This window comes from Topomyia yanbarensis, chromosome 2 (genome assembly GCF_030247195.1).
Source record: "Topomyia yanbarensis strain Yona2022 chromosome 2, ASM3024719v1, whole genome shotgun sequence".
Lineage (NCBI taxonomy): Eukaryota > Metazoa > Arthropoda > Insecta > Diptera > Culicidae > Topomyia > Topomyia yanbarensis.
This window is the reverse complement of record NC_080671.1, coordinates 328,981,683-329,007,820: the sequence shown is the minus strand read 5'-3', so window position 1 is coordinate 329,007,820 and position 26,138 is coordinate 328,981,683. Positions and strand designations below refer to the sequence as shown.

The window sequence follows — 26,138 nt, the reverse complement described above, 5'->3', positions numbered from 1 at the left end:
ACGATAGCTTTCGGAATGGGAATCGACAAATCGGATGTTAGGCGGTCATTCACTACGGTGCGTCGAAGGATTTAGAAAGTTATTTGAAAGCTGGTACAGCTGGCCGGGATAGTGAACCATCCAAGCGTATTATGTTTTGGAGTCGTGCTGATTTCAACACACATGATCTACCAGAAGAATTTGGAAGCTTTGTCGAAGAAGATACACAAATATTTGGACACAAGAGACTGCAGACGGCGGTTTATCCTGATATTTTGAAGGAGACAATGTTAAAGTCGAACCTCGCAAGCATTGCTGTGACAAATGTGAACGGACGATTAGCGCCTTAGTGGAGTAAGAGACAGCAAGCGATACGAAGGGATCGACGAGAACGGCAATTATGATTTTAGTAAAGACACGGAACATTTGTTAAAAGCTATCAAAGCCTTCGGTGGTGGTACAGGTATTACGTTGCTGATCGTGCTGCTGCGCGGCTCCAAAGGCAAAAAACTAAATGATTATTACCTTAAAAATCCCTTCACGGTGTCGGAAAGTTACGAGATGAGGACTGATAGAAAGCGCTAACCGTTTTGTTAGAAAGAGAAGGATTTTTGAACAAAATTAAATTGCCAAATGATATAATCATTTGTTCTGATTTACATGACTCATCTCAACTATTCCGAAGGCGAAAAAATGGTACGAAACATCAAACCGGAAACTGTCTATGAAACCAACAACCAAGATATTCAAATCGCTACGATTTGTAAGTATTCTTTTGATAACACGAAAAACTGATATAATCTACCATTTTCAAGAATGGAATACAAATGAATAGTCCACTTTGATTCGCAGGTTCAAGTGTAACCACTGTATGATACAATATCGGACTTTCAAAGCCAGGTTTGAGCACATCAAACCGAATCTTCCAATCAATACCTCCCACATGTTACATTCGATCAAATCAAATTGGCACTGACATATGTTCACGTAAGGCAACAACTACAATCGCTACATGCTCAGTTGAAAGATGATATTGCTCCAGCGCCTACAGTAAAACCCGATCCACCCGCAAATAATATTTGGGGTGATGAAGACGAGGAATTATCTTTCGGAGATAACAGCTTCGTGCAAATTGATCGTAAGTTAGAGGAAGCAATCAACAGTATGAAAGAGGATCAGAAACTCCAAATGACCGATTGTAACAGCATTGATGACGAGGAAGCAGATTTCGATTTGGATGAAATTGCTGCATTGGAAACGTCAGTAATAAATGGTTGTGATGCGTCCTTTGGTGGAGGCTCCAATCTTCAAGCCGAGAGTACTACGAACAATAGTTACAAATCAAGGAGAATTCTTTACGATGATAGCGCTGACGAATCAATGGGTCCGAGTCCAGAAAAACAGACTAAAATTGAACAGATAGTAGACGCAGTAGAGGCATATCCAGAAAAATCAGCAAGGGCTGTTCAGTTTCAGATTCAAAACGGCCAATAGTGCGGCAATGTCCGGAAGCAGGCTATCAAACAAACGAATAGTTTATACTGATAGCGATGACGATGATGTTGGCAAAAGGGATGCGTTGCTGCTGCTGAGGAGAAAAAAATCAGCAACGATTGTTTCGACACAAGGCATTAAATGCATTTTGGAGGTCATGTTTCAAATAAATATTTTTTTAGTTAAAATATGATTAATGATAAACCGAGATTGTTGTAACTGATTTGTTTGCTTCCAATATTGTGTGCCAGCCTTTTGATTAGAGAGCTGCATTGTACTGAAAAAAAATAGTGAATGTACGAAAAGTAGTCAATCTGTCAAGTTAGCTATGCTTGTTACTATTACCAGTACTGATGTCCTACGTCTTAATCATCATGTGACAGTGTTTCTGACACCCGGGATGATGTTGCGAACCAAGCTTCCAATGTGCTGATCAAATGTTTTGACACCTGCGTTTGTCTGTTGCGCGCAATTAGTTTTTTTACAGAGCCATTATAACTAATTAGTTGCTGACAGGACTAGTTTCGGTTAGCGGACTTTCTCCTGCTGCAGTTGAATACTTCGCACTCCTCTGCCATGGCGTAACGCCTTGTAATATATTTGCTGCGGGTGGAGCACGTTTTCCATATGGCCGAAGTCTTCGACCAGGAATAAGTATGCTGCACTGTTGATTATGGTTGATAAGTATAAACGTGACGTGACTTCTTCGTTTGTACAGTAAGGGGTATCCGTACTGGACGGGTCGCTTATGTACTAATGACCTAGTATCCACATTTCGAATAATACTGGCTCTCGTTCAGCTTAATGGTGACAGATTAAGCCGCGGATTTTGGGTGACAGAAAACCGAGGATAACACACGATTGGCTCCCATCACATGTTTGCTCTGTAGATTGGTAAAGTCATTTTGATATTAAAATGAACAACTGACGAAGAGAAATTTGTGGGTGAAACTTACCGAAAGAAAAAGTTCCTTCCGAGCACCTTGCTGCGTGTTTGCGGTTGACCGATTATACCCCGTTGTTGCTGTCGAGCGAACTTGCTGCACAAACTGAACAGTGGTTCCTTTTGCTTGCGATGCTCCCGCTTCTTGTATTGTATACTGTTACTGTTATACCTAAAGGTGATGTTGCTGTATGTACTGCTGCGGAATCTGGGTGACAATTCTAGTTTGTTATTGCTGATGGAGCTGCTGCTGTTAGCCAATGGTCATCTAGTTACGGTTGTACAATTAACATCAAACCCTGTGACAGAACCGCCGTTAGAACGTTTTTGTTACCGACTGATCGGATGATGGCTACAGCTGCTGGGTAATATTCGTGATTGACGCTGAAATAGTGGCTATTTTGGTTGGGATGATTGAATCACTATTAGTGTTAAGCGGCCCTTACACGTTCAATATTTTTGTCAAGTAGAGTATTGACAAAAGTATTGTACGTGTAATGGAAAAAAAATTATTGACGATGTGGATTTCAAACGGGACTGAAATATTGTAACAATATCGTCAATACTGGTAAATATTGAACGTATAAGGGCCGCTTTAAAACAAATATTTTGGGGCAATTAACTGGTAGAGAACAAGATTGGGATTTTACAAAGATGCATTTTTGTGTCTGGTTACGATTTTACTGAACCACCACTGCAGGTGAAAATAGTAGCACCCACTACCAACCGGAAAATGAGCCGCAAGTCCTTCTGGCTTCAGTTAGCACGCGTCTCAAGTGACAAAACCGGTTCTAATTAGCATCGATTGTGTCACTGGAACGAATACTAATTAGAACCAGCCAGAATTACCTATACATATTCGGGTACTTACCATATCTTGTTGATACGACACCATTTTTTTCATTGTTTTTAATCACACGCGTAACTAAGGCTACTATGGTAACGGCTGTTCGAATTTTTTTCGAACTTTCAACGCTTCGAATATAGTTATAACTTTTATAGACAATTATAAATAAATATAAGGGGATATAAAAAATATAAAATGAGGCGAAATATTTTTATAAAAGAGTGTCACGCCCTTGGGTAGCAATCAATCATCCAACTTAGGATGTAAATCCTTTTAGAATGTTCCCGAAGTCGGAACAAACACCGTTCTTTTAGTTGTTTACTGCACAGCTAAAAGGCTGTAATTTATTGAATTTCATTAGTGGTAATTGGTAAGTATTTGTATGTGTGTTTGCTTACATTTACAGTGTTTCCCTATCTTTTCAGGTTCCTGTTTTACAGTGTATTTTTACAGTGTATTCTACAAAGGTTAACGGTAAGTTTAGGTTAGGTTTTAGTGGTAAGTAATAAATCTAGGTAAGTATTAGTTTGTAATTTCATACCTGAATTCACTTTCTAGTCTCTGCTTTTTAATTAGGTTTCCACTTGTGTGGCTAATATAGTGCAACGTATAATAACTACTATTAATTTAATTACAACTCGCGACAGAACTGTGATTGTACGGAAAAACGTGAGTTGGATTACTTTTGTCACTTCGCTATCAATTCTGCTGACTAATTATGTTGATCATCTGTCAAAGCGCTCGCACTGCCTGGTCGTGATGTTAGGTTAGCGAGGGATAGGACATATGGTTCACCAGTGACGCGCCACAACAAGGGGTATCGGCGACAATAATCGAAGCTCTTATTTGACGGCTGAAAATGAACCTGTTGCGATTCGAATAGAAAAAAATATTAGAATAGAAAAAATGTTCATATGCCTATAAAGCATATGAAACAACAATCATCATTGCTTACATTGTGCCATGGCCTACTTTGATGCATTTGATTCGTTGCTGTACGATCACTTCGTGTAATAATCGGAACCGAATGAAAAACTGCATGGATAAATGGCCGGTTTGTTCGTTTAACGTTTTCAGCTGCGTGCGGCTGAATATGATCAATTTTAATTCAATGAATTTGAATATTTTCAACTCTGCCGGACACAGTATATAATCAGTGCAGCCATGTGATTAGTAGCGAAATTCGGGAATTTGACTGCATGTTATAGAAAACATATCTAACCGTTATTTCCTATTCCCAGCATAGGTTTTTGACATCGGCATAGCTTCCTTCCCTGGTAACATTTGAAGTTTTATGGTAGTTTTATAGCCACTCATAAAACTTAGATTACCCTTGTAGCGTGCTACAAAACTTTGAATGCTGCTTGGGTTGTGATCTATCAGGTGCCGATCATTCGGTGGCAGCAAACAAAATATGAATTTTATTTAATTATTTTTATTATTATTTAATGAATTAAAATATCAACAAAAGAATAAATTAATAAAATATTGTATAATTACTACTTAAAAATGATTCAATCTACAATTTATTTATCTGACAATCTCCAATCTTATTCACACAAGGTGATGGCAAGTTTTTCATAGTGTTTAACTAATTTTATGAAATAATTATCTCACTGATAATTCAAAAAATACTCCTCAAAATTTTCAATGAATATATTCGGCATTAATTTTTCACTGTCTAATATAAATATGCCTTTGTCGGTCGCTAAGGTGATCAAACTCACGAATGGAATTATTTGTTTGTTAGAAAATAAAGTAATATTTTTTCAAAATATTTTTTTTTCATAAAAATCTATATAATAAAGCAACAATTGTAACAATCTAATAAATGCATCCTAAAATAGCCTGGAATATATTTTTTGATACCAAATTCTTAACTTTCTTAGTTTTGTGGCAATTTCATTATTGAGCTTTTATATAATTGATGCACAATTACAGCAGCGTAAAATCAATTAAACGAAAAGTGGCACATCATCATGTTTTACCGGCGTCGGCGGTAAAACATGATGATGAGTTATGTTCTACCGTAGACCATGCGGTAGACTTGGGTGCAACGCCCAACTCCTACTTAGCAGAAGGCAAAGAATTCTTCACATTTCCTTTCGATCATGTCCATATGAGCCTGCCTAGTCCTAGTTTTCCGTTCTAAGTTTATAACTGATTCGTTCTAGAATACCTAACCGTCTTTCAATTTCATTGCTTTCATTTCTCTTAGTCTCAAATTAGCCGAAAATAACCAACAAAATCGATACAGTAGAACCTTGCGGCAATTAAAACATAGTAACAAAATCAATTATTTGGAATATTTATTCTTTTTATTAATTGCCAATATACCGGGAGCAGTGCGGATAGAAAAAATATCTTCTTTAACGCATTCTGATAGCAATAGAAACTTCTTTCCACCTCAAAATATATGTAAAGGTTTTTTAACAAAGGCATATAAATATAGATTCAAAACAAATTTTATAAATGCAAAAATTTTGTTTTTAATACGTCATAGACTTTGCCAGGAATAACGATACTGCCCAGACGTTATTGCTTTCAAGAAAATGAAAATCGTCAAGATAGGTCCGGTTCGCAATGACAGGCCATTGCCGGTTCGCGGTGACATTTGCTTTTTTTCACTTTGCACGTCCCGTCCCAGGGTTTCCCTTTCGTTGATTGCTGTGCATTGTGTTAGTCGAATAACGAATACCACAGAATTTTGATCGCTGGCTTACGCCGACGTCGTATATAACTTTCAACTTTTTCAAACTGCAACTAAATAATAGATTTGGCCACCTTGCGCTAAAAACATCGCAAAACGATTTGACAGCTTCGAGTTTACTCGCCAGAGATGCCAGATTTGCAGACAAGTCTGCAAATTCGCAGACTTTTAATTTAAGCTGCAGATTTTTTCGATGACGCAGATATTTGCAGATTTTCTAGTTTGGTTGCAGATATTTGCAGATTTTTTAGTTTTGTTGCAGATATTTGCAGATTTTTGAATATAAAGGCTTTTGGTTACACTAGCTTTCCTGACATTTTTGTTCTTCCCAGACATTTAAAATTATTGTTGCAGACATTTGAAAAAAGTACCTGGCATCTCTGTTACTCGCTGTATCTGTTTAATTTGTAGTGTTTCTTGAACTTCAGAATCTCGATTCGTGTTTTGGTTTGTATTGTATCTACATGATCTACATCCAAAGAGAAACAAGCGTTTAGTAACTAGAGTTTCGGCAAATAAGAATTTCGAGCCCATCGAATGCTGATTGCTATGAGTGAAGAAGACGAACGAACGTTATGGTGCGGGAATCTTTCGGAAAAGGTCACGGAAGAACTACTATATGAACTGTTTGTTCAGGTAATGTTCGAGTGATCGCTGGCAATGAGATCTCATTTATAAATCTGGAACATTATAGGCCGGCCCGGTGGAGATGGTAAAAATTCCGAAGGACAATGACAAACGGCAACGATCCTACGCATTCATCACCTACGCCCATGCCGCCTCGGTAGAATACGCCATTGATATTTTCGAAGGTACGAAGCTTTTTCAGAGACCGCTTACACTGCACAAAAAGAGCAAAAACGGAGCGAATTCTTCGGCGTCGCCGAGGATGAATCAGCGGGGCCAGCAACAGCAACACCAGAACCAGCAAGCAGGTCAGGGCGAGGGAAGTGGAATGTTTGCTATGGCTACTATGAGTCCGGGAGCTGTTAATAAAATGATGGGTATGATGGCTCAAATGAACCCGCAAGTACTGGCAGGATTAGGACAACTGCAACAAAATCAACTGCAAAACAAAATGAATCGAAATGATGGTCGGTCACATCATCAACAGCACCAGCATCAGAAGCCTTATTCTAGAGGGGATAACCAATCGTTCTCAAGGGATAGAAACGAAACACAAATGTTCTCACGGGATCGTGGTAGTAACCACCATGGTGGACGAGGAGGAGGTGGGGGTGGCCATCAAAGACGAAATGACTATCGGGGTCGAAGATCATAGCTTGAACGTTTGCTGATTTTGCTTTCGAAGTATTTAATAAACACTATTTTACAAGAGTGTACAAAGAAAGAATATACTTATATTTCCTGACTGCTCAATAAACTGCATTTGTCGTCGTTCGTTAGATTTTAAAGAAGCAATTTGAGTTCAGAATAAAAATTTGACAATTTAAACGCCCATGTACATTAATTCTTCAAATAAGGTAAAAAGATTTGTTTGATATTTAGAGATTTTAGCCATAGTTAAAAATGTATGTACAATTCAAATGAAACTAGGACTTCTAAGTGCAATCAAGACGAAACGACTTTTTCAAACAAGCGTTCACAGCAAAAATTGTTTCGTTACGTGATGCATAATTTTCTCCTAGTATGATTTACCCGAATTCATGGAACATGCCAAATATGACTTACATGAAATAAGGCTGTGCAAATCCTGAAACGGTTTAACAAATTACTCGTCCAGCATTTCGCTCGTTTCAGAACGCTCCGATTCAGGCAAATTGTTCTGATTCGATTCGCAAAGTGGCACAATGAAGTACTCGACAAAAAGCTGGGAACTATCGGAAATTTCGATCATTACCTGCATTCCGAGAAGACCGTCCTTATTCGTACGTAGTGAAACTTTTGAAGCTAAAGCCAATGTCCCCATCACCAGCTTGAAGTGGGAAAACTTGTATCGATGGCTCGTGGTCTCGGTGCTTTGAAAAGAGATTAACATTTCGCTGTCATCGGTAATCTCGATGTTTGACTCCGAATGAAGTTCACCAAACGTGGAGAGTTTGAAACTTGGACTATCTGGTGACAGCAATACCTCAATTTCATCGCAATTTCGATCCAGTTCACTAAGAAGCGCGAAAAATAAGGCGCCGTTGACAGTAACTTGGCTACAAACATTATCTTTGTCGAAGTCAAAATCCATAACTTCCGGTGATTCCATGGTTTTAACCGAACATTCGGTAATTAGATAGTCCTCGCCTTGCTCAAGAATGGCAACCAACGGAGCCCCATCACCCTTATGAACCATTTTCATGTGCGAATCATATTCGCTCTCGAGAAACATGCTCAGGCAATCGGTAAACGCTTTCAAATTGAGCCCAAAACTGGTCGACGGTTCATCGTCGTCGGTAACATCGGCCGGTCCCAGCTTACGCTTGACATGTGCTAGTTTGTACTCCGAAAAACAGTTTCTCATAACGTATGCTGTTGCCTGAACACTTTTGGCATCCTCCACCACCACTTTCATGCCATCGTTGGTTAGTTGAACTGTTGCAACCTAATAAAATATAAAATAAATAAGTAGAAGTCTTCATCAAGAAAATACAACTTACATCCACAAAATTGATTGCCTTTGCAACGTTATAGAACGTGACATAGTTGTTCAGTATAGCTGAGAATTTAACCTGCGAAAACTGTGACTGGGTAAGCATCTTTCGATCGCGGATAATTCCCTTACTGTAAAGCGGTTTCGTATTTAGCATCTAAGATTATCCTTCTCGTCAATGCTTCGACGATCCTTCGCCTGTGCTTGTATTCGATGCTTGCACAGAACGGAGCCGTTGCTTGATCAGCTCAGCCTTCAACTCAATGTAAGCTTTATCCGTAACGATTTCCTCCCTGATCCGCCCTAAGGGTTGCGCCAATTGTGTGGCCAACACGTGCTTGCAGGTGGCTTGTTGTCGATGTTTTATCACCCAATAGCGATACGATTCACAGGTACAGAAATTAATTCCCGGATAGATCTTGTAAACCACGTCAATCTTGGAACCGGGTACTTCAAGCAGCTGTAAAACGCTGTTTGGGGTGCGATACAGTTTAATGGGTGTATTGCTGTACACTAAGTTCAACGCCCGTCCCAGAAGGGGTTGACCGAACAGAGATTCAAGTTCTAACAGGTCCTCGTTCGATACTGTGGAGAGAGAGAAAACGAAAACAACATTCAGTAGGGGAGACCGGGGCTAGTTGGCGGTTGGGGTAAGTTGGCAGAATCCCTTTTTATCCGTTTCTATTAAACATATAGCGCTACCTCTCGTTGTGTACCTCAAGTTATGTGAAACCCATTATCCAATGTGTTTTTTTGCAAAACATATTGTTTTGCAGATGTTGTGAACGATTTTGTGTTTTCGACCATACAAAGAAAATTTTCTAAATTTTAAACACTTTGTAATATTTAGGGTGATTTTCAATCTATTTCCCGAATGATTATATTTTTCGATAGTGCGCGAAAAGAGCTTTCAGTATCCGTATAGATATTACACCTATCCATACACAAAAGTAATTTGTAGTTTTTTTGTATCCAAGTTTGCATACAAGTCCCGTATAGCGATTGCTGGCCGATCGAAGCGCCGACCAGTGGCAAGTTGCTACTTGTTGTCATTTCAAAGCGACAGTTTAATTTCTTACACAAGTTGAAAATTTTACTTGTATGTCAGTTCTCAGTGTTTACAGTACAAAAATAGTCATCAAAAATTTTATTTGCCGGAATTCACTTCAAAGTAAGAAAATCTTTTTCTTGTGTATCTCGTCAATGCGGGGGACATTTATTTCGGCCAATCGACTGAAGAATTTCGAAGATTTGCTTTCGAGTATGGAGTACGCGTCGAAGTCAAAATGCCGGGGTACTGAGACTGAAATATAATAGCAAATGTCGGTTAATATACAGTTTTCTTGAAAAGACATTCAGCACGTTCAGTAAGGACTCCTGAAGTAATTGAATTTCCGTTTGATTGCTATTTTTGAGCGTATCCACACATTCCGCCAACTGACCCCGGGGTCGGGGTAAGTTGGCGGGTTTTCCGCGTCACTTATTTTTGTCTATAAAAACAAACACAATGCAACAAACACTGATAAAATTCAGGGATGTTTCCAACAGTCTACCCTTTAATAATATAACGTAATCTATTTTGCAAGATCTTCCTAAATCAAAGAGGTAAAATATGAAAACTGAAAATACCGCCAACTAGCCCCGGTCTCTCCTATTCATGAATGCATTGAGTTCTTGTCGACTGGTCTCACGAACATTAATGCAGTTTTCTGGTTGAAAACAAACCTATTTACTTTTGCCGTCTTTGTTTATTATTTTCCACTAGCTTGTGATGTAGTATTTGTGTCATGTGACGTGTACGTACATGAGCCGTAGAAAAATCTATTCACCAACTCGTCGCTCTTTAAAGTACAATTTACACGATACGTCAAGCTTCCGCCAGCGGTACAGTACGTCAAAATCGTCAAAATTGCATGCAGTTAAATGGAGGCATCCGCACACACGTACACGGTGCGGAACATTTTAACGTACGGAATGTGTGAATGGGCACACGACAAAGGTATTAAACTTATTCTGATTGCAGCTGATGACTGGAAAATCCAACCAGACACAGTCGTATTTTCTCTTGTTGTAAAGATACGTTGTCGATTTTTTTTCGCTTTTTTGTACGTAAAATAGATAAAAATGTTTAAAAAAATTTGAATTATTGAATTCCATTGAACTACCTTGATCGCTATCCTTTTGCTGTGATATCTGTCAAAAATGCTAACCCACGGGGATAAATTCAATGTCGAGGAAGACCGATAGTGTCAAATTAGGACGTGTTTACATGTTTGTAGAAAATCAATTAAAAATTATTCTGAAGCTCAACTTATACATTGTCATATTTAGAAAGATGCTCATTGGTTTTTGTAATAAAATAGGAATTTTATTCTTCATTTAATGACCCAATTAGTACTGAACACGAGAAAAAACAATTGTCGTCTTCCAGTTTTCAACTGTAACGATAACATCCTGACGAAACAGTGACGTGTCACTACCGTTCTTTATAGTATTTATAAGAGCGGAAAATCCTTGTTGCACGAGCCACAATAATTACATGGAAGAGCACGTTATTGTTATTTGTTTATTTCTCGAGCTGCTATTGATGTACGGTTATCAAACTTTGACAGTATATGTTTACTATGACGGACTTCCGACTGGTGTCGACGTTTTCTAGAAATTTACAGCTGTTTTCGATATAATCAAGGTGTGCATTTTGCCCCGGGGGTGCGTTTTACCCCATCTTCCCCTATATTCACTTTTTAACAAACATCTAAAGATTGAGTCACACCGTACCGTGTCTATCAGGTATCTGCTACGCCGCCATGATTTCTATGCCAACATCTAAAACGTCGCGTTAGGGTCGATCCACAATAAACAGAATCAATTTCATTCGACACAATTTTGTGATACTCGAGTTCGTTTAATTTGTTGGTGAATCATGGTGAAAAGTTTTTGTTATTCACCGACATGTCCAAAACAACACTTTTCATCAATTGGCAGTGCAATATTTAAACTTTTTATCAAACATCTAATGATTTAGGCATGCCGTGCCGTGTCTGAATAGTGCAGGTCGAGCTTCGAGCAAAACAAGCAGAACAATTTGAACTGTCAGTGGGGCCCATAATTTGTGTGCCCGCTGAGATGTTAACTTATGTCAGTTCAATACAAATGGGATAGGGGTGCCATATACGTGGTGTCTATCTAGTGCAGCTCGGGCTTCTAGCCGAACGAGCAGAACAATCTGAATTGTCAGTGGGGCCCATAATTTGTGTGCCGCTGAGATGTTGACTCATGTCAGGTCAATGCAAAAAGGATAGGGGTGCCATGTACGTGAACCAAAAGCTATAGCTGTTTAAAATTATGGTACTCTATAAGCTCCATAAACGTGAAAGGGTTAAACTTCAAAAATAGGCGCCAAACGTCATATAACATTTGTATTTCATTACAAGCAGGGGTTAAGGGAATGGTAAGCAAGACAAATGAAGAGACCCTTATAGACTATTCCCCAGAAAGCCATTTCTCAGAAAGAAATTCCCCAGAATGTACCATTCCCCAGGAAGACATTTCTCACAATATACCATTTCACAGTGGGAAAAAATGGACCCAAAATGCAACTTTTTTTTAAAAGGCTGGATAACGTTTGCCAGGAAAGGTGTTTTTATGTAAAAACATCTGAAAAATTGATTGCTAGTATTTACAACGACCGCACGGTACGCTATCATGCCCGTTTTGCACCAATTCCCCTTTTCGTTTGAGTTTATGCTCAAAATTGAATATACAACTCGGAAGAAAGTTGAATACGGCAGACCAAAATTAGTATTTCTTATGTAAAAAAGTCCAGAGAATCGATTGAAGATTTAGAAGAATTAGATTAATTTCACGAAACGTATACACCCATTTTACTCCAATTCTTCGCACAACTAAAGTTTGAAGTTAATTCTGGCTTCATATTGCGTTAAAAGGATAATCAAAAATGGTTATTTTATGTATAAAAGACCATGTTATCGTTTGAATATAGTCATACTGACCGCCTGGAACGTGTATTTCCGTTTTACACCAATTCCTCCCATAACTCCAGTATAAAGTTAAACCTGGCTCTACATTTCAGAAAGAGGCTGAATGCGGTTGATCAAAAGTAGTATTTCTTATGGGAAAAGTTCTGGGGAATCGATTGAAGATAGAATGGCCGCACGAAACGTGTGTTCCCGTTTTACCCCAACTCTTTCCATATCTCAAGAGGAAAGTTAAACCTGGCTGTCCTTCTCGAAAAGAAACTGAAGGTGGCTGATGAAAAGTAGTAAATCTTATGGAGAAAAATCCGGGTAATCGGTTAGAGATAGTTAGAATGACTACACGAACCGTTTGTATCCGTTTAACCCCAATTATTCACATAATACAGGTGTGGACATATACATTGCCTAACATTTCAGAAAGAGACAGAAAGCGGTTAATCAAAAGTATTTTTTTCATGTTACATGGTCCAGGGAATCGATTGAAATCGGACAAAACATGTATATCCGTTTTACCCCGAATTCTTCCCATAACTGAAGTGTGACGTTAACCTGGCTATACTTCTCGGAAAGAGACTGAATGCGGCTGATGAAAAGTAGTAATTTTAATGTACAAAATTTCGGGAAATCGATTGGAGATAGTATAACCGCACGAATCGTTTATATCCGTTTTATCCCAATTCTTTCCATTGCTCAAACGTGTAGTTAAACCTGGGCTGTGCTTTTTGGAAAGAGGCTGAATTTGGCTGATGATAAGTAATAATTTTTATGTAGAAAAATCTGGCGAATCGAACAAGGATAGTAAGAATGATAAAACGAAACATTTATAACCGTTTTACCCCTATTCTTCCGATTACTCAAGCGTGTAGTTAAACCTAGATGTGCTTCTCCGAATGAGGCTGAAAACACCCAATTCTTATGTGAAATCTTTCGGGGAATCGACTGAAGATAGTTAGAATGGCCGCACGAAACGTGTATACCCGTTTTACTCTAAACAAAAACTACAAAGCATTCTCAGAAGAGACAGAGCGCTTTTGAATGATGTAGCATCAGTGGAGGGAAAAGCCCAAGTTCTTAGTTCAGCTTTGACAAGTGCAGTAGTTCAATTAATCGAAGTTTGCGTAAAAAATCCTGCAGAACAAATAAATGGTTTAGACCTCGTTTGGCATTGATGAAATACCACAGAACTAGTGCACATAGTTAAATTATTTAAAGAAACAAAAAGCTTCGAGAGTTGGCAGACTTATAAAATCCTCCACAACAACTATGTGCGTAAACTTCGTTTAGCAAAAAAAACCTATTAGTTCATAAGGAATAAATGAATGTGCTGGCGATTCGAAAAGGCTCTGGAAATGTTAAAAAGCTCTTATCAAACCTGGAGATGGAAAAAAATCAAAATTTATTTTTTATAGTTCGAACGAAGTGTATTGTGACGAAGCTACGACAGAAAAATTTAAGTTTTTTATTCTTCAATAGCGTTGAAGAGATTCACAAAAAGATTGTTTGTCACTATATCAAACGGGAAAATTGTTATTTAAAACCAAAAATTGCTTATTTTTACTATTTTTTTTTCTGTGTGTAGCTGTGCTTCTCCGAATGAGGCTGAAAACACCCAATTCTTATGTAAAATCTTTCGGGGAATCGACTGAAGATAGTTAGAATGACAGCACGAAACGCGTATACCCGTTTTACTCTAGACAAAAACTACAAAGCATTCTCAGAAGAGATAGAACGCTTTTGAATGATATAGCATCATTGGAGGGAAAAGCCCAAGTTCTTAGTTCAGCTTTGACAAGTGCAGTAGTTCAATTAACCGAAGTTTGCGTAAAAAATCCTGCAGAACAAATAAATGGTTTAGACCTCGTTTGGCATTGATGAAATACCACAGAGCTAGTGCGCATAGTTAAATTATTTAAAGAAACAAAGGGCTCCGAGAGCAGGCAGGCTTATAAAATCCTCCACAATAACTATGTGCGTGAACTTCGTTTAGCAAAAAAAAACCTATCAGTTCATGAGAAATAAATGAATGTGCTGGCGACTCGAAAATGCTCTGTAAATGTTAAAAAGCTCTTATCAAACCTGGAGATGGAAAAAATTCAAAATTTATTTTTGATAGTTCGAACTAGGTGTATTGCGACGATTGCGACTAAGCTACGACTGAAAAATTTAGTAAGTTTTTTTTCTTCAATAGCGTTGAAGAGATTCACGAAGACATTCCACCACCTACAGGGCTGCTATCAGTTTTGTGTTTTCAAGCTTTTTAATATGCTTTAATAAAACTGTCTCCAACCTTAAAAATTGTTCTGGAACAGACAATGTACTAAGCATGTGCTGGTGGCCCGTATAAATAAATACCATTCCAGAAATCTTCGGAACCATTTCCAAACTATTCGTATAATGCTCACCATATTGGGAGTACTACTGATAGATTCCACCATTATAATTGAACTGTTATACTACCATACCCATTTTAGTTACCCTTTCCAATACCTTCCGTGTATCCTATATTGGAGATTTGAATACTACATTGTCCTTTGGCGCCAAAGGTTAATATTGGTCTGGTGGGCTTTGTTATTCGTATATCTGTTTACCCTGCTCCACAAATCTGTAGTTTAAGATGGTCAAAAATCCTTGTCTAACAATGTTACGGAGATAGCTCAATTGGATAAAGTATCAGTCCACTTAGTGTCAACGAAGCTTTCTTCAGAAGATGGCGAGAACAAAATAATATTTCATCAATCGATAGAATTGAAATGTGAAGGGGAAGAGATTTTTTTCTCCAGCTAATATTTTATCCATCGCTAGACCTAAAATATGCATGCCACCGTAATCTGTATGGTTCTTGAATGGTATGTTGTCACAATGTATATGGAAAACAGCACATTTTGGTATGGTGACTGTTCTTAACAACCCTTTGTTTGTATGGTCGAGTATGAAAATACGACACTGGTTATGATCGATATTATACTAGGCAATGGTTAATCTATTGTTGAACGAACCATATTGTAAATGGTTTTGAAACGTTTGATACAATGGTTGGCATATGGTACACATTTATGCGGGATGCGTTTGACATAATTGCTGATAAACTGTTAACAGTTGTTAATGATTCGCTCCGGCAGGGTGTTTTTCTGGAAGAAGACGGTAGTAATTCCAGTTCCAAAAGCTCCAAATGCATCACGATCAGGGGATCACATGCCGATAAATATGCTACCGATTTACGAGAAAATTTTAGACGATTGAAAAAGAGCAATTCGACGAGAACATTTCAAATGGGCCAATAAACAAAACGTAAACAATTCCGGTTAATACTTACTTCAAATGGACACTAACAAAGCTTAAATAAGCCGATTCTGAAGCTCTGCTGTTGGCAAAATAATAGATTATCGAAAAGGCACATCAGCAAAATAACCTGTTTTGCTTATGTTTCCTTTCACTTCCGCTCAAAAATTAACGGTTCATATACAGCAAATAATAAAACGGAAAAAAATGTTTATGGGCCCTTTTCTTAATGAAAAAGAGTAATATGGTGAAATAGGAAATGCTCTTGAGTGGTTTCGCAGTTACTTAGAAAGACGTACGCAACTTACGAGGTACAACTGCGCTACATCATCCGAAGCCGAAATTAACCTTGGTGTGCCACAGGGTAGTGTACTAGGACCACTTTTGTTTACCCCATACATTAACGATATGAGATACATTTTGGAAAATGCGGAAATAAACAAAAATACCTTTTTGAAAATACGGAAATAAACCTGTTTTCCGATGACACAGTTTTGTTTATCATCGGTAATAGTTTCGACGAGTACATCAGGCTAATGTAACTTAAACTAACGAAGTTTAGTGATTGACTGAAGTGGAGAAAACTCAAACTGAACATTTCTAAGACCAAATATATGATAGTAACTAGGCGGCAGATGATTGAAAGTACGGCAACAGTTGAAATAGATGGAGAGATAGTTGCACGAGTTGCAACTATCAAATATCTTGGGGTCACATTTCACGAAAAACTAAGTTTTAATGAGTACGTGAACTATATCCGGGAAAGCTGCCAGGAAGTTTGGCGTTTTTTGTAGGATTAATAGGTTTCTTACATTTGATTCAAACATAATTGTTTAAAAGACCATAATAACTTGACATTTTGATTAGGGGAGACTGAAGAGACTTGATCCCCTTATTATTTTTCAATCCAACTCCGTGAAATGATAATAAAACTAGGTATTTTTGGTAGTTTTATATAGTTTCTAGGGATGACTGATAATCATAAAAAATAGATGGAAATATCAAACTGGACAAGAACAATGAGCATTTCGGGAAAACAAAAAAAATTGAATTAATGAAATAGGGCCAAAGTAGGCACCCTACCCTATTCAATGTTATATGGATTGCGGTATTGACTAGATTATTGTAATTAGATATTGTTATTTTTGTTACTAAATATTACTCATCTCTCACCTGACTTTTGTACGAATTCCCCAAAACTCCGTTCAATTATTTCAAAGCTGTCTGTTGTTATGGTTGAGGAACGTCAAATGTGGGATGCATGGTTGCTACTTATACTGTAGTAAACACATTAAGTTTCTGAACGACGAAGCGTTCATTTTCCACAAATTCTTTTTGTTATTTTCTGGAAAAAATTACTTCAATTGTTATGGGGTAAATTTTGTTAGGTTCAGTGGTGTGTATGAATCATGGCGAAGGGGATCAAATCTCCACAAATTTAAAGGGATCAATTCAACACACGGTATCTATTTCTGCAAACTTTAGTAAAAATATAGTTGAAAAAAAATCAGCGCAATCATAACGTGTTCATATAATTGACATTTTCCTGGAATTCTGTATGTAAAGGTTTAGTATGTAGTGAGTGATTTTATCAATTTTATAAAAGTTTGAAAATTTAGTAAATAAATCTTCTTCAGTTCTTCTGAGACTTTTTTTCAAAATCGATGAAAAATTGGTGACACATTTCCAATTTCTTTTTATTGTTTAATAGCAATTTATGTTTAAATAAAACCACATAACTTTCTAGTATATTCGATTAATGTTTTCTGATCCGCCTTTGAGTTACGATGATGGGATCAAGTCTCCCCGGGGATCAAGTCTCCTCAGTCAGTTCAGCAACGTATTGAATATAACACACTTGTTTTCACCTTCGCCGCAGTACCTATGAAGCACTGATAGGCACCGGTGTGAAACCAGATAAGCCGGATATCTGAGATTGTTGGGTGCGAAGAAATCTTGTACGCAGAACTCCTTATTTTATAGAGGCTACAATTTGCTCAACGCATTACCAGAATACGCCAAGCGGACTAATAACCTAAGAAAATTTAAGCAGACCTGCAAGATATTTGAGAATCAGAGGCCTTTGAATTTATAATCACAGAGAACAGACATATAAGCAAGAACAAACTTTTCCGAAAAACCTGTGTAAGCCTTTAAATGGAACTACGTTGAAAATCATCATCCTACACAGGTTCGCATGCGCAACCATTGTATCCAAGTTTGCATACAAGGTCCGTATAGCGATTCCTGGCCGATCTTAGCGCCGACTAGTGACAGGTTGCTACTTGCCGATAGCATTCCAAATTGACAGTTTTATTTTTTACACACATTGAAAACTCGACTTGTATGTCAGTTATCAGTGTTATAAGAGAGAAGCATAGGCATACACGGAAGAGAAGTAAGATTGAAGGAATCACTCGTGAGTGATAACTATTATCGAAAAATATCTGCTTGTAAACCTTCCACACTACAAAGATGTGTATGGGCGTGAGGTGGACCATCCCAGAAATAAGCAAATATTTGGTCTCAGTAAAGCTGTAAAAGAACTCTATACTGAACCTAGACCCTTGACCTGTTGAACTCCCGTCACAGCATAATTTTACAAAAGTCCTTCTTATGATTAAAAAAATCGGTTTTTGATGTACTGAAACAGTAACATAAGAATATGTAACAGAGGAAAACTCTCATTGTTTACTTCGTCTTCTGTCAATTATGTACTCATTTTTACGTTGACCCTAAATCCTTCCTTCTGGCTACGCCGCTGATTTGTGCCAATTATTTGACCAAAGACGGCAGACGCTGCCTTAACCAATGGCATCAAATTGGTAGGGTACGTTGATAATAGGAATATGGCAAAACAGGCTCATTACCCTGCCTTTCTTTTATAAGAAGTGTAAAAATGTAATGTTTGATCATTGAACGCTGAAACATCTATCGTCATGAAAAGTAATATCAAGAGCAAGTAAAGGAACATTATTAGTTCAAATTAACAACCAAATAAGCCAAAAAAATGCTCAAAACTTAAATCACGTTACATACATGCAAATAATTTCTCTATGAGATTGGGCGATATGCGTTGTCGGATGCATAAATCTAGGCGCTGGTATATTTTATGCGCTTGCTAACCATTACATCGACTTTATGCTGCTATGGTATGTACGCATAGAAGGTGCGCATTGATGGAACTGCATTTTTGTATAATTTGGAATTTTGGCATCTTGCAGAGTTATTGGTAAAGTGCTATTGGGAATTATCCACAGACACGGATAACTTTCTCTATCAATCCAATGCGTGTAAAGTAGACTGAAAGTTGAGGGAAATATTTATCGTTAAATTCATGTAACATCCAGTAAATTTAATAAAAATATGATGAAAAAGTATCGCAATCAACCATAAACCTCCCTATGACACAGTCTTATTTTTTATCAGTTCTCGACAAACATATGATTACGACTTAAAAGCCAACTGTCAAAGTTCTCTTTGAAACGAAATTCCAGACAAATTGTTACTGGCTAAACACAGTTCACAGCAGTTAATGAAAGAGAAAACTTTTCTCTTTTGTTTACTACCAACATCTGTGATTGGTGAGTAACGGTTTGTCCGGAATTTCCTTTCAAAGAGAATTTTGACAGCTGGCTTTTAAACCGTAAGCATATGTTTGTCGAGAGTTATACACTATTCGTTAGTAATGGGACAAAAACTATGAAAGTGTGGTTTCAGCGGGGCGCCCGTAAAGTGTGATGAACGGCTTGAATCCGATGAACCCTCCGAAGCAATGTTTTCTGACGTTCCTCCTTTTTACATTCGGACGGGGCTTATATCAGGTATAAACATCAAATAAATAAATACACACCAGTCACCGCACAGTATCTGTGGTCGTTGCCGTATGGTATCGCTGGCCTTTCACGTTGTATGTAGTGGAGCGACACCGTCAGCCAAAGCTATGTCCCAACCAAAGTCACATTCACTCGGTACACAGCCCGTCAGTTGAACTTCGACGCAGTGCAAGACCAGAAGACTGACGACTGTGACGTGACGCGACCGTATAAAATACCTAATTCCATACATACCATTATCATTACATTAACACTAATAAAAATCTAGAGTAGAAATAGCTTTTACCGATCCCGCGTGTGATAAGACGAGTGTGATAAGCGAAGAGAGTGAATTTCGAAGAGCCGCTCGTTATCAAATTTTAAGCAGAGCCGTGACAAACAAGTGTGTGGTGAACTATGCATGATAGTTTTGAATAGTGCACCAAAGCTAAGTTTGTCTTGATAGATAAGTGAACAGCAGGAAGGCAGCTCGCTACAATCGTCGTAGATCCCCAGAAGTCGCTAGTAGCATGTTTGCGAAAAGTGTTTGAAAAGAAATCTAGTTTTTTGCAACATCTGTGCTTGTCCCTGATCTGGACTAGGGTTTCATCGGCTGATTTGGATCAAAAACTGCGCTCAGGTTCTGCTGGTGTGGTAGTGGTATATGCGGCATGTGGTAGTCTCGAGAAGTATCATCACCATAATCAACATCACGGTCGTGGTCGTCGTCGTCGCAGCAGTCATCGTGCGCAAAAAATAAATAAATTATAATTAGTTTACAAGCGTGTAGAACGGAATAGGCGCGGATACGCGCAACCAGGTTCTTTGGTTCTTGCACTAACATTATAAGTTCAATCACTTTGATCTCGACGCAGTCTGACTCAGCGTACTGTAAACCAATTGGTTTTATGGTTGTCTAACAAAAACAACTGTTGGTAAATCATCAACCGCCCCCACAGATTAGCCTTCGCTAGAATCTTTAATTTCTGAGCTCATATTGTGCATCTGCACTTAGTAGAATCACCTTATTCATGTGTACGTGCAACAGAAGGGGGAATAATATTTACTGGTGCAAAAATATACACACATAGAGTTGCACCCATCGAGAACCAAACTCAACAATCACAGCAACAAATTCCTTGCTAAAGCGTAAAACTCAGTATCGAAGACGAGTAGATATTGCAAACTATAATCACGGTTTGCCTTTCGATTCCTTCGGCCAAACCGTATGCACGGTGCTTCGATATTGCATTAGTGTCCAGGTGCTACGCATTCGGCGAACACTTCAGCACTCAACTAGATTAAGTGGCTGCGGACAACTGGAGGAAAAGGCCAAAATCTACGAAGGGCGAAACTAGTACGAAACAGACACACACGCACATAATGGCTGAGCTCATCGAGGACGAGATGAAACACTGCTACGAGAATCTGATCGTAGTCGACGTTGGCGCCAACTTGACCAACAAAAAGTATATTCGTGACCTGGACTCGGTCATACAGCGCGCTAAAGATTCTGGTGAGTACCGTGTCGTTTTTTTGTTATTGTTTCTAACAAGTCGACTAATTATAGCCATGTCTATTGTTGGCTATATTACCTCAGCGTTGATCCTTGTTGAATTTGACTAATCTGGTAACTGGGATTCGAGTTATCGGAAAAGTTTGTACTACGGGGTTTGGAGTTTCGTGGTTTCACCTCATTCGGTGCTTGGATAGAGGTTTTTTAACCATTTCTATTCCATGGAACCCGTTTCAAAAATCGCTTTCCATCGTTCCCTTTCCAGATAAAAAAACCAAACCTTCTTAAAGGGCGAACACGAAATTATTGCAACACCGAAAATGTCATGCCAATTTTCTTATAATGTTTAAAATCAAACCAAAATTTTAGGGTAGTTTTATACATATATTTACTTCAAAAATCAAAAGAAAAGTTAATCGATGGAGCCCTGAGTGTAAAATTGAACGTATTTTCGCTTGATGCCCTCCATCAAAGTCTTTACAGTGTCATCCGGTACCAGTTTCTCAGTTTTTTTTTCTATTTTCTTAACATGTCCTTCTCGTCTTTGACTGTCTTCTTGCTCTTCCGGAGTTCCTGCTTCATCATTGCCCAGTACTGCTCCACCGGGCGCAGCTCCGAACAGTTTGGCGGATTCATGTCCTTTGGAACAAAATGGACAGAATTGGCCTCATACCACTCCAGGACACTTTTAGAATAGTGGCATGATGCCAAATCTGGCCAAAATAGCGGAGCTTCATCGTGCTGCAGCAAGAACGGCAAAAGGTGCTTCACGAGGCACTCAGATTTGTAGATCTCACCATTTACTGTGCCCTTTGTCACGAAAGGCTCACTCCTCAGTCCGCAAGAGCAGATGGCCTGCCAAATAAGATATTTGGAGGCGAACTTCGACATTTTCTTCTTCTTAAATTTGTCGTCCACATAGAACCTTGCTCTTGCCGGTGAAAAACTCCAACCCCGGAATTTGCTTAAAATCGGCTTTTATATACGTTTCGTTGTCCATCACACAGCAGTCATATTTTGTCAGCATGTTCTCGTAGAGCTTCCGTGCCCGAGTTTTAGCCGTCGATTGTTGCCGACGTTGGAATTTGCTTTAATCATCCGCTTCATCTTTCCCTCCGTCTTTTTGTTCTCCGGTCCCGGTTTTCTTCCAGCTCCTTTGCCGTGGTCCAACGTCAACCGCTCCTGAAGCCGCTTCAACACTCTGGAGACGGTTGAATGGTGAATGTTCAACATTTTTCCCAACTGCCGGTGCGACAGGTCAGGAAATTCCAGGTGTTTGGAAAGAATTTGTTCTCTCGACTCGCGTTGGTTCACCTCCATTTTCGTTAAATCGAAAAACACGACTTCGAGTTTGACAGCATGTAAACAATACACATCAATGAGAAAGTGTGCAAAATTTGGTTGATTTTTACCCAATGGTAAAAATGGTGCCCTGTTGAATGTGTCGCAATAATTTTGTGTTCGCCCTTTATGTTACCCTTTCAAAATATCGGCAAAAAGTAGCGGGAGACTGAATCATTTATTTGTAGCACTAGTTTGTCGAAAATGGTCACAACATTCCTGTAATAAATTTGAAGTGACAAGTAGGAAACCGCGAAAAGATTGATTGGAATTTTTACAAGCCAGCAGCAGTTATTGTAGGTTTCATTGGAAACGAGCCATTCATGCGGCGAATTGAATTGGCGCATTTGATAATAAATGCACAAAAACGTCGAGAAATATGTATTACTTGAGTTTAATGTGTGCTAATTATTTACTATAACTGAATTTGTGAATAAAACTAACTGAAAACTGTGCTTCTAAAGTTTCAGGTTTTCGTATGTTTTATTTACAGTAAGGTTTCTACACAAAATTGCACCACCTTTTATTAAAGTGTAATTCATCCCATAAGAAATACATTGCGACGAATCAAGCGCCAAATAGCGCTACGAATCTTGCTGCGTCGAAAAATAATCGTCGTGTCTCCTTTGAAAAAGTACAGACAATATATTAGTGATAAAACTACTGTGTGGTTCGTATGTTTCAACCTCTGGTGGTACGATAATAGGGTGTTGGGTACAATCGAAGACTTCATATCAAGAAGACTGGCAACTCTATCCAGAATCTGGAGACAGTAACAGCAATGCCACTTGCGGGTAAAAGTAATACTACCCATAGTAATGCACACACACATATACACTTTTGCATTAAGCTTCCTACCTTCATACGATAGAGGTGCTGCAACCTCTGTCGCCTCTTGTTTGTATGGGAGAGGGAAAGAGATATCAGTCTTCTTAATATGTAGTCTTCGGTACAATGCATCAATGCTAAATTAAGCAAACATCAGACGGGTGCGTAGATGATTGATCGCTCACTGTGGAACGAATATATGTGGTTTACGCAAAAATGCGGATCTTTTATCATCTTTTTAATTACTACTTAATATTTTTTGTTGAATCACTGGGATCTCAATCTGTACTGCCATTTGATGATTTGAAACAGTGGCGTTTCTATAAAAAAGAGGAAAGCATTCCAAAGACTAGTTAATGAAACAGCGGCCACTATGGGATACCATGGTTACCGTATACCGCACAAAATGTGCTCGAATTCAAGAACCATAGACGACCACGTTCAGTGATCACTCCGAAAGCACTTGCATAGTGAAAGGTGATCCTGAAGCTTCCATTAATCGTTCCCTTAAAAATATCAAGGTTGTTAAATTACTCTTGTTCATAGTTCTGAGACGTAACTCCCATAAGCATGTCTTAATATTTATCATAAATATTTCTAAAGGAAACCGTCCTGAGCAAAATTTTAAAGAGATCTTTTTTTATATTTGCCTATTTTCCATTTATACTATGCGGGCAACGAAAGATTCGTATTTGTATGTGAATTGACTAGAATATCTTGCATTATGTCTAGCGATTATTTGATTTTTTATTTATGTCAGACAAATATCCTTAGTAATTCTCTTCCGATCCAACCTGGCACAATGATCCACATATAACCAAAAACAATAGCCTATGATCACACAAATTTCAATATCCTGACACTTTTCAATAGTTACGTTATGGACAATCGCGAGATTTTACTGTATTGATCATATCTGTCAATCTGACATCTTCATTTAGACATCTTATTTTAGAAGAACAAATATCTTTTTTGAGAGTTGTTCTACTAAAGCCGCTTCGAGTTTTATTCTCGAAAGGGGTCTCTGTCAGAATCACCCACTACAATTGCAGACCAGACGAGAAATGTCATCCACTAAAACACTGCTTAGGGCCAATTGCAGCGGCCCGTGATTTTAATTGTGATATTGAGTGTACGGTTCAGATTAGCGGATGTAGGGATTTCACAATCCCGTGAGAATGAGCGTTTTTATCTGTTCGCGCTTGGGTCCGCGTTGATGCTATTAGAAGTGCTATAGTGTTCCTTAAATCATCGGGACGTTTTCGCGTTTGCGAAATTTTGGGCGTAGTTGTGCGTGGATAATCGCCATTATATGTTCGCCTTTGTGTGTCATCGCGAAACGCTCGAGCGTTTGTATGTTAATATGCTCGATCGCGTGGGCGCTTGTATGTCGCATGTGTTTGCGTGTGTGTAACTTCGCGTGTATAAAAATTCAACTTTGTAACCGTGTGGTCATTCGCATATTTGCGCGTGTTCTTGAATGATCGCGTGGATCGCAAATCTGATACTTAATTTCTAGTGTACGGTTCAGATGCTAGAAAAGAGTGAGTTCTCCCACATCCTAGTCATGTCGCTATGGAACGTGTTGTCTAGTGGATATAAGCGTATTTTTTTCTGATTGGTCCGACTGAATGCAGTGACCTAGGCGTCTAAGGTCGATGGTAGGGACTCCGGGATGTGACCGTTTCATGATGGCGCGAATACGGCCGTTTGCAGGTTGACGATTGAGATCACGTTTATAAGTTTATAAATCTAAAACCTTCACTTTTATCACCGGGTGTTTGCATGTTTGCGAGATCGCGGCAGAAATGCATGAAACTCTGAAGACCACGCAGAGAATACTTTTTCTGAAAATAGCTCCTCCGAAATCCAGGATATCTCCGAAGTAAGTTCGAAAATGCTTCAACCTTTCCCCGGTATCACATCTTCCAAAATTGCATACCTGTCGTGGCAAAAAAATAACAGCTGTCAAACCATTCTGACCATGTCCTAAAAAATCGATACGGATCTCGATGTCCCACGCACAATCAAGACATCCGGCATCAAAAATACGAACTCGACCCCGAAATCTCAAATGGCCCTTCATCCCTACAACGGGTGAAACCCCTTGAATCTCGATCGCTTTACAGTCATACCCGACTAGGCCCAAACTCCGCACAACCCCTCCACACCCACTGCAAGCACTTGATTCGCTACTCGAACCACCACCCCTGTTCAACTCGCTAGTTGGAGCGAATGAAAATACACTTGTTCAGCAGTTGTCAGTTTGATTGTCCAAATAAATTTGGCATGAAGATACATTTCTGTACGAATTTTTACTCATATCGAAGACATGTTTTTTGTTCTATAACACCTATGCATCTTACGCTCACCATCTGTTGTGCAATCGCCAAATAGCTCAGCCGTTTCGAGTAAATTCGCCTGGTCATAACCCCTTCGTGCCCATGTTGTTTGTGGACAACAAAGTTTTTAAACGAGCTATAACTTTTGATTAAGGTAAGTTTTGCCTTCAAACACGCATTACTTGTTTTTGAATGTGACTATTACCTTTCATTTGAGTATCAACAGTTACAGCTTTAGCACTGAAGTTATTGCAATTAGTCTGATAAAATTCCGATGGAGCAGTGCTGCCGGGGACAGTTTAGGTTAACGACGGAAAATGAATTTTTCATATATCTTCTTTATATTGCAATATTACTGAAAATTGATAAAACTTATCAATTTAGATTGTCTTTGGCTGCGTTTTCCACGCAATTGGACTATTGTAAACATTCTAAAAATTGAGT

General features: G+C 38.6%; 4 protein-coding genes and 1 long non-coding RNA gene across 5 annotated transcripts in view; 2 read left to right on the top strand and 3 right to left on the bottom strand.

The window, feature by feature from the left end:
- Positions 1–1,677: 1,677 nt before the first annotated feature.
- Positions 1,678–4,085, bottom strand: LOC131683861 (uncharacterized). Its single transcript, XR_009304579.1, has 6 exons — positions 3,805–4,085; positions 3,662–3,722; positions 3,288–3,600; positions 2,430–2,800; positions 1,819–2,357; positions 1,678–1,750 (listed from the first exon to the last, which is right to left on the bottom strand). It is a non-coding gene; the product is annotated as an uncharacterized LOC131683861 (long non-coding RNA).
- A 2,277-nt stretch (positions 4,086–6,362) lies between these two features.
- On the top strand, positions 6,363–7,428 carry LOC131683857 (RNA-binding protein 7). The gene is made up of 2 exons (XM_058966215.1): positions 6,363–6,609; positions 6,668–7,428. The coding sequence occupies exons 1-2, from the start codon at positions 6,511–6,513 to the stop codon at positions 7,253–7,255; spliced, it is 687 nt and encodes a 228-aa protein (XP_058822198.1). The 5' UTR covers positions 6,363–6,510; the 3' UTR covers positions 7,256–7,428.
- Positions 7,429–7,572: 144 nt separating this feature from the next.
- Positions 7,573–8,732, bottom strand: LOC131683855 (cell cycle checkpoint protein RAD1). The gene is made up of 2 exons (XM_058966212.1): positions 8,583–8,732; positions 7,573–8,527 (listed from the first exon to the last, which is right to left on the bottom strand). Exons 1-2 carry the CDS (start codon positions 8,730–8,732, stop codon positions 7,706–7,708), a joined length of 972 nt encoding a protein of 323 aa, XP_058822195.1. The 3' UTR covers positions 7,573–7,705.
- An 18-nt stretch (positions 8,733–8,750) lies between these two features.
- LOC131683858 (uncharacterized) overlaps positions 8,751–26,138 on the bottom strand; it is a 113,567-nt gene continuing 96,179 nt past the window's right edge. The window contains exon 3 of the mRNA XM_058966216.1: positions 8,751–9,160. Coding sequence (XP_058822199.1) covers positions 8,751–9,160 — 410 coding nt within the window. The remainder of the gene's footprint in view (positions 9,161–26,138) is intronic.
- LOC131683856 (3'-5' ssDNA/RNA exonuclease TatD) overlaps positions 19,825–26,138 on the top strand; it is a 57,331-nt gene continuing 51,017 nt past the window's right edge. Inside the window, exon 1 of the mRNA XM_058966213.1 lies at positions 19,825–21,183. Coding sequence (XP_058822196.1) covers positions 21,051–21,183 — 133 coding nt within the window. The 5' untranslated portion in view covers positions 19,825–21,050. The remainder of the gene's footprint in view (positions 21,184–26,138) is intronic.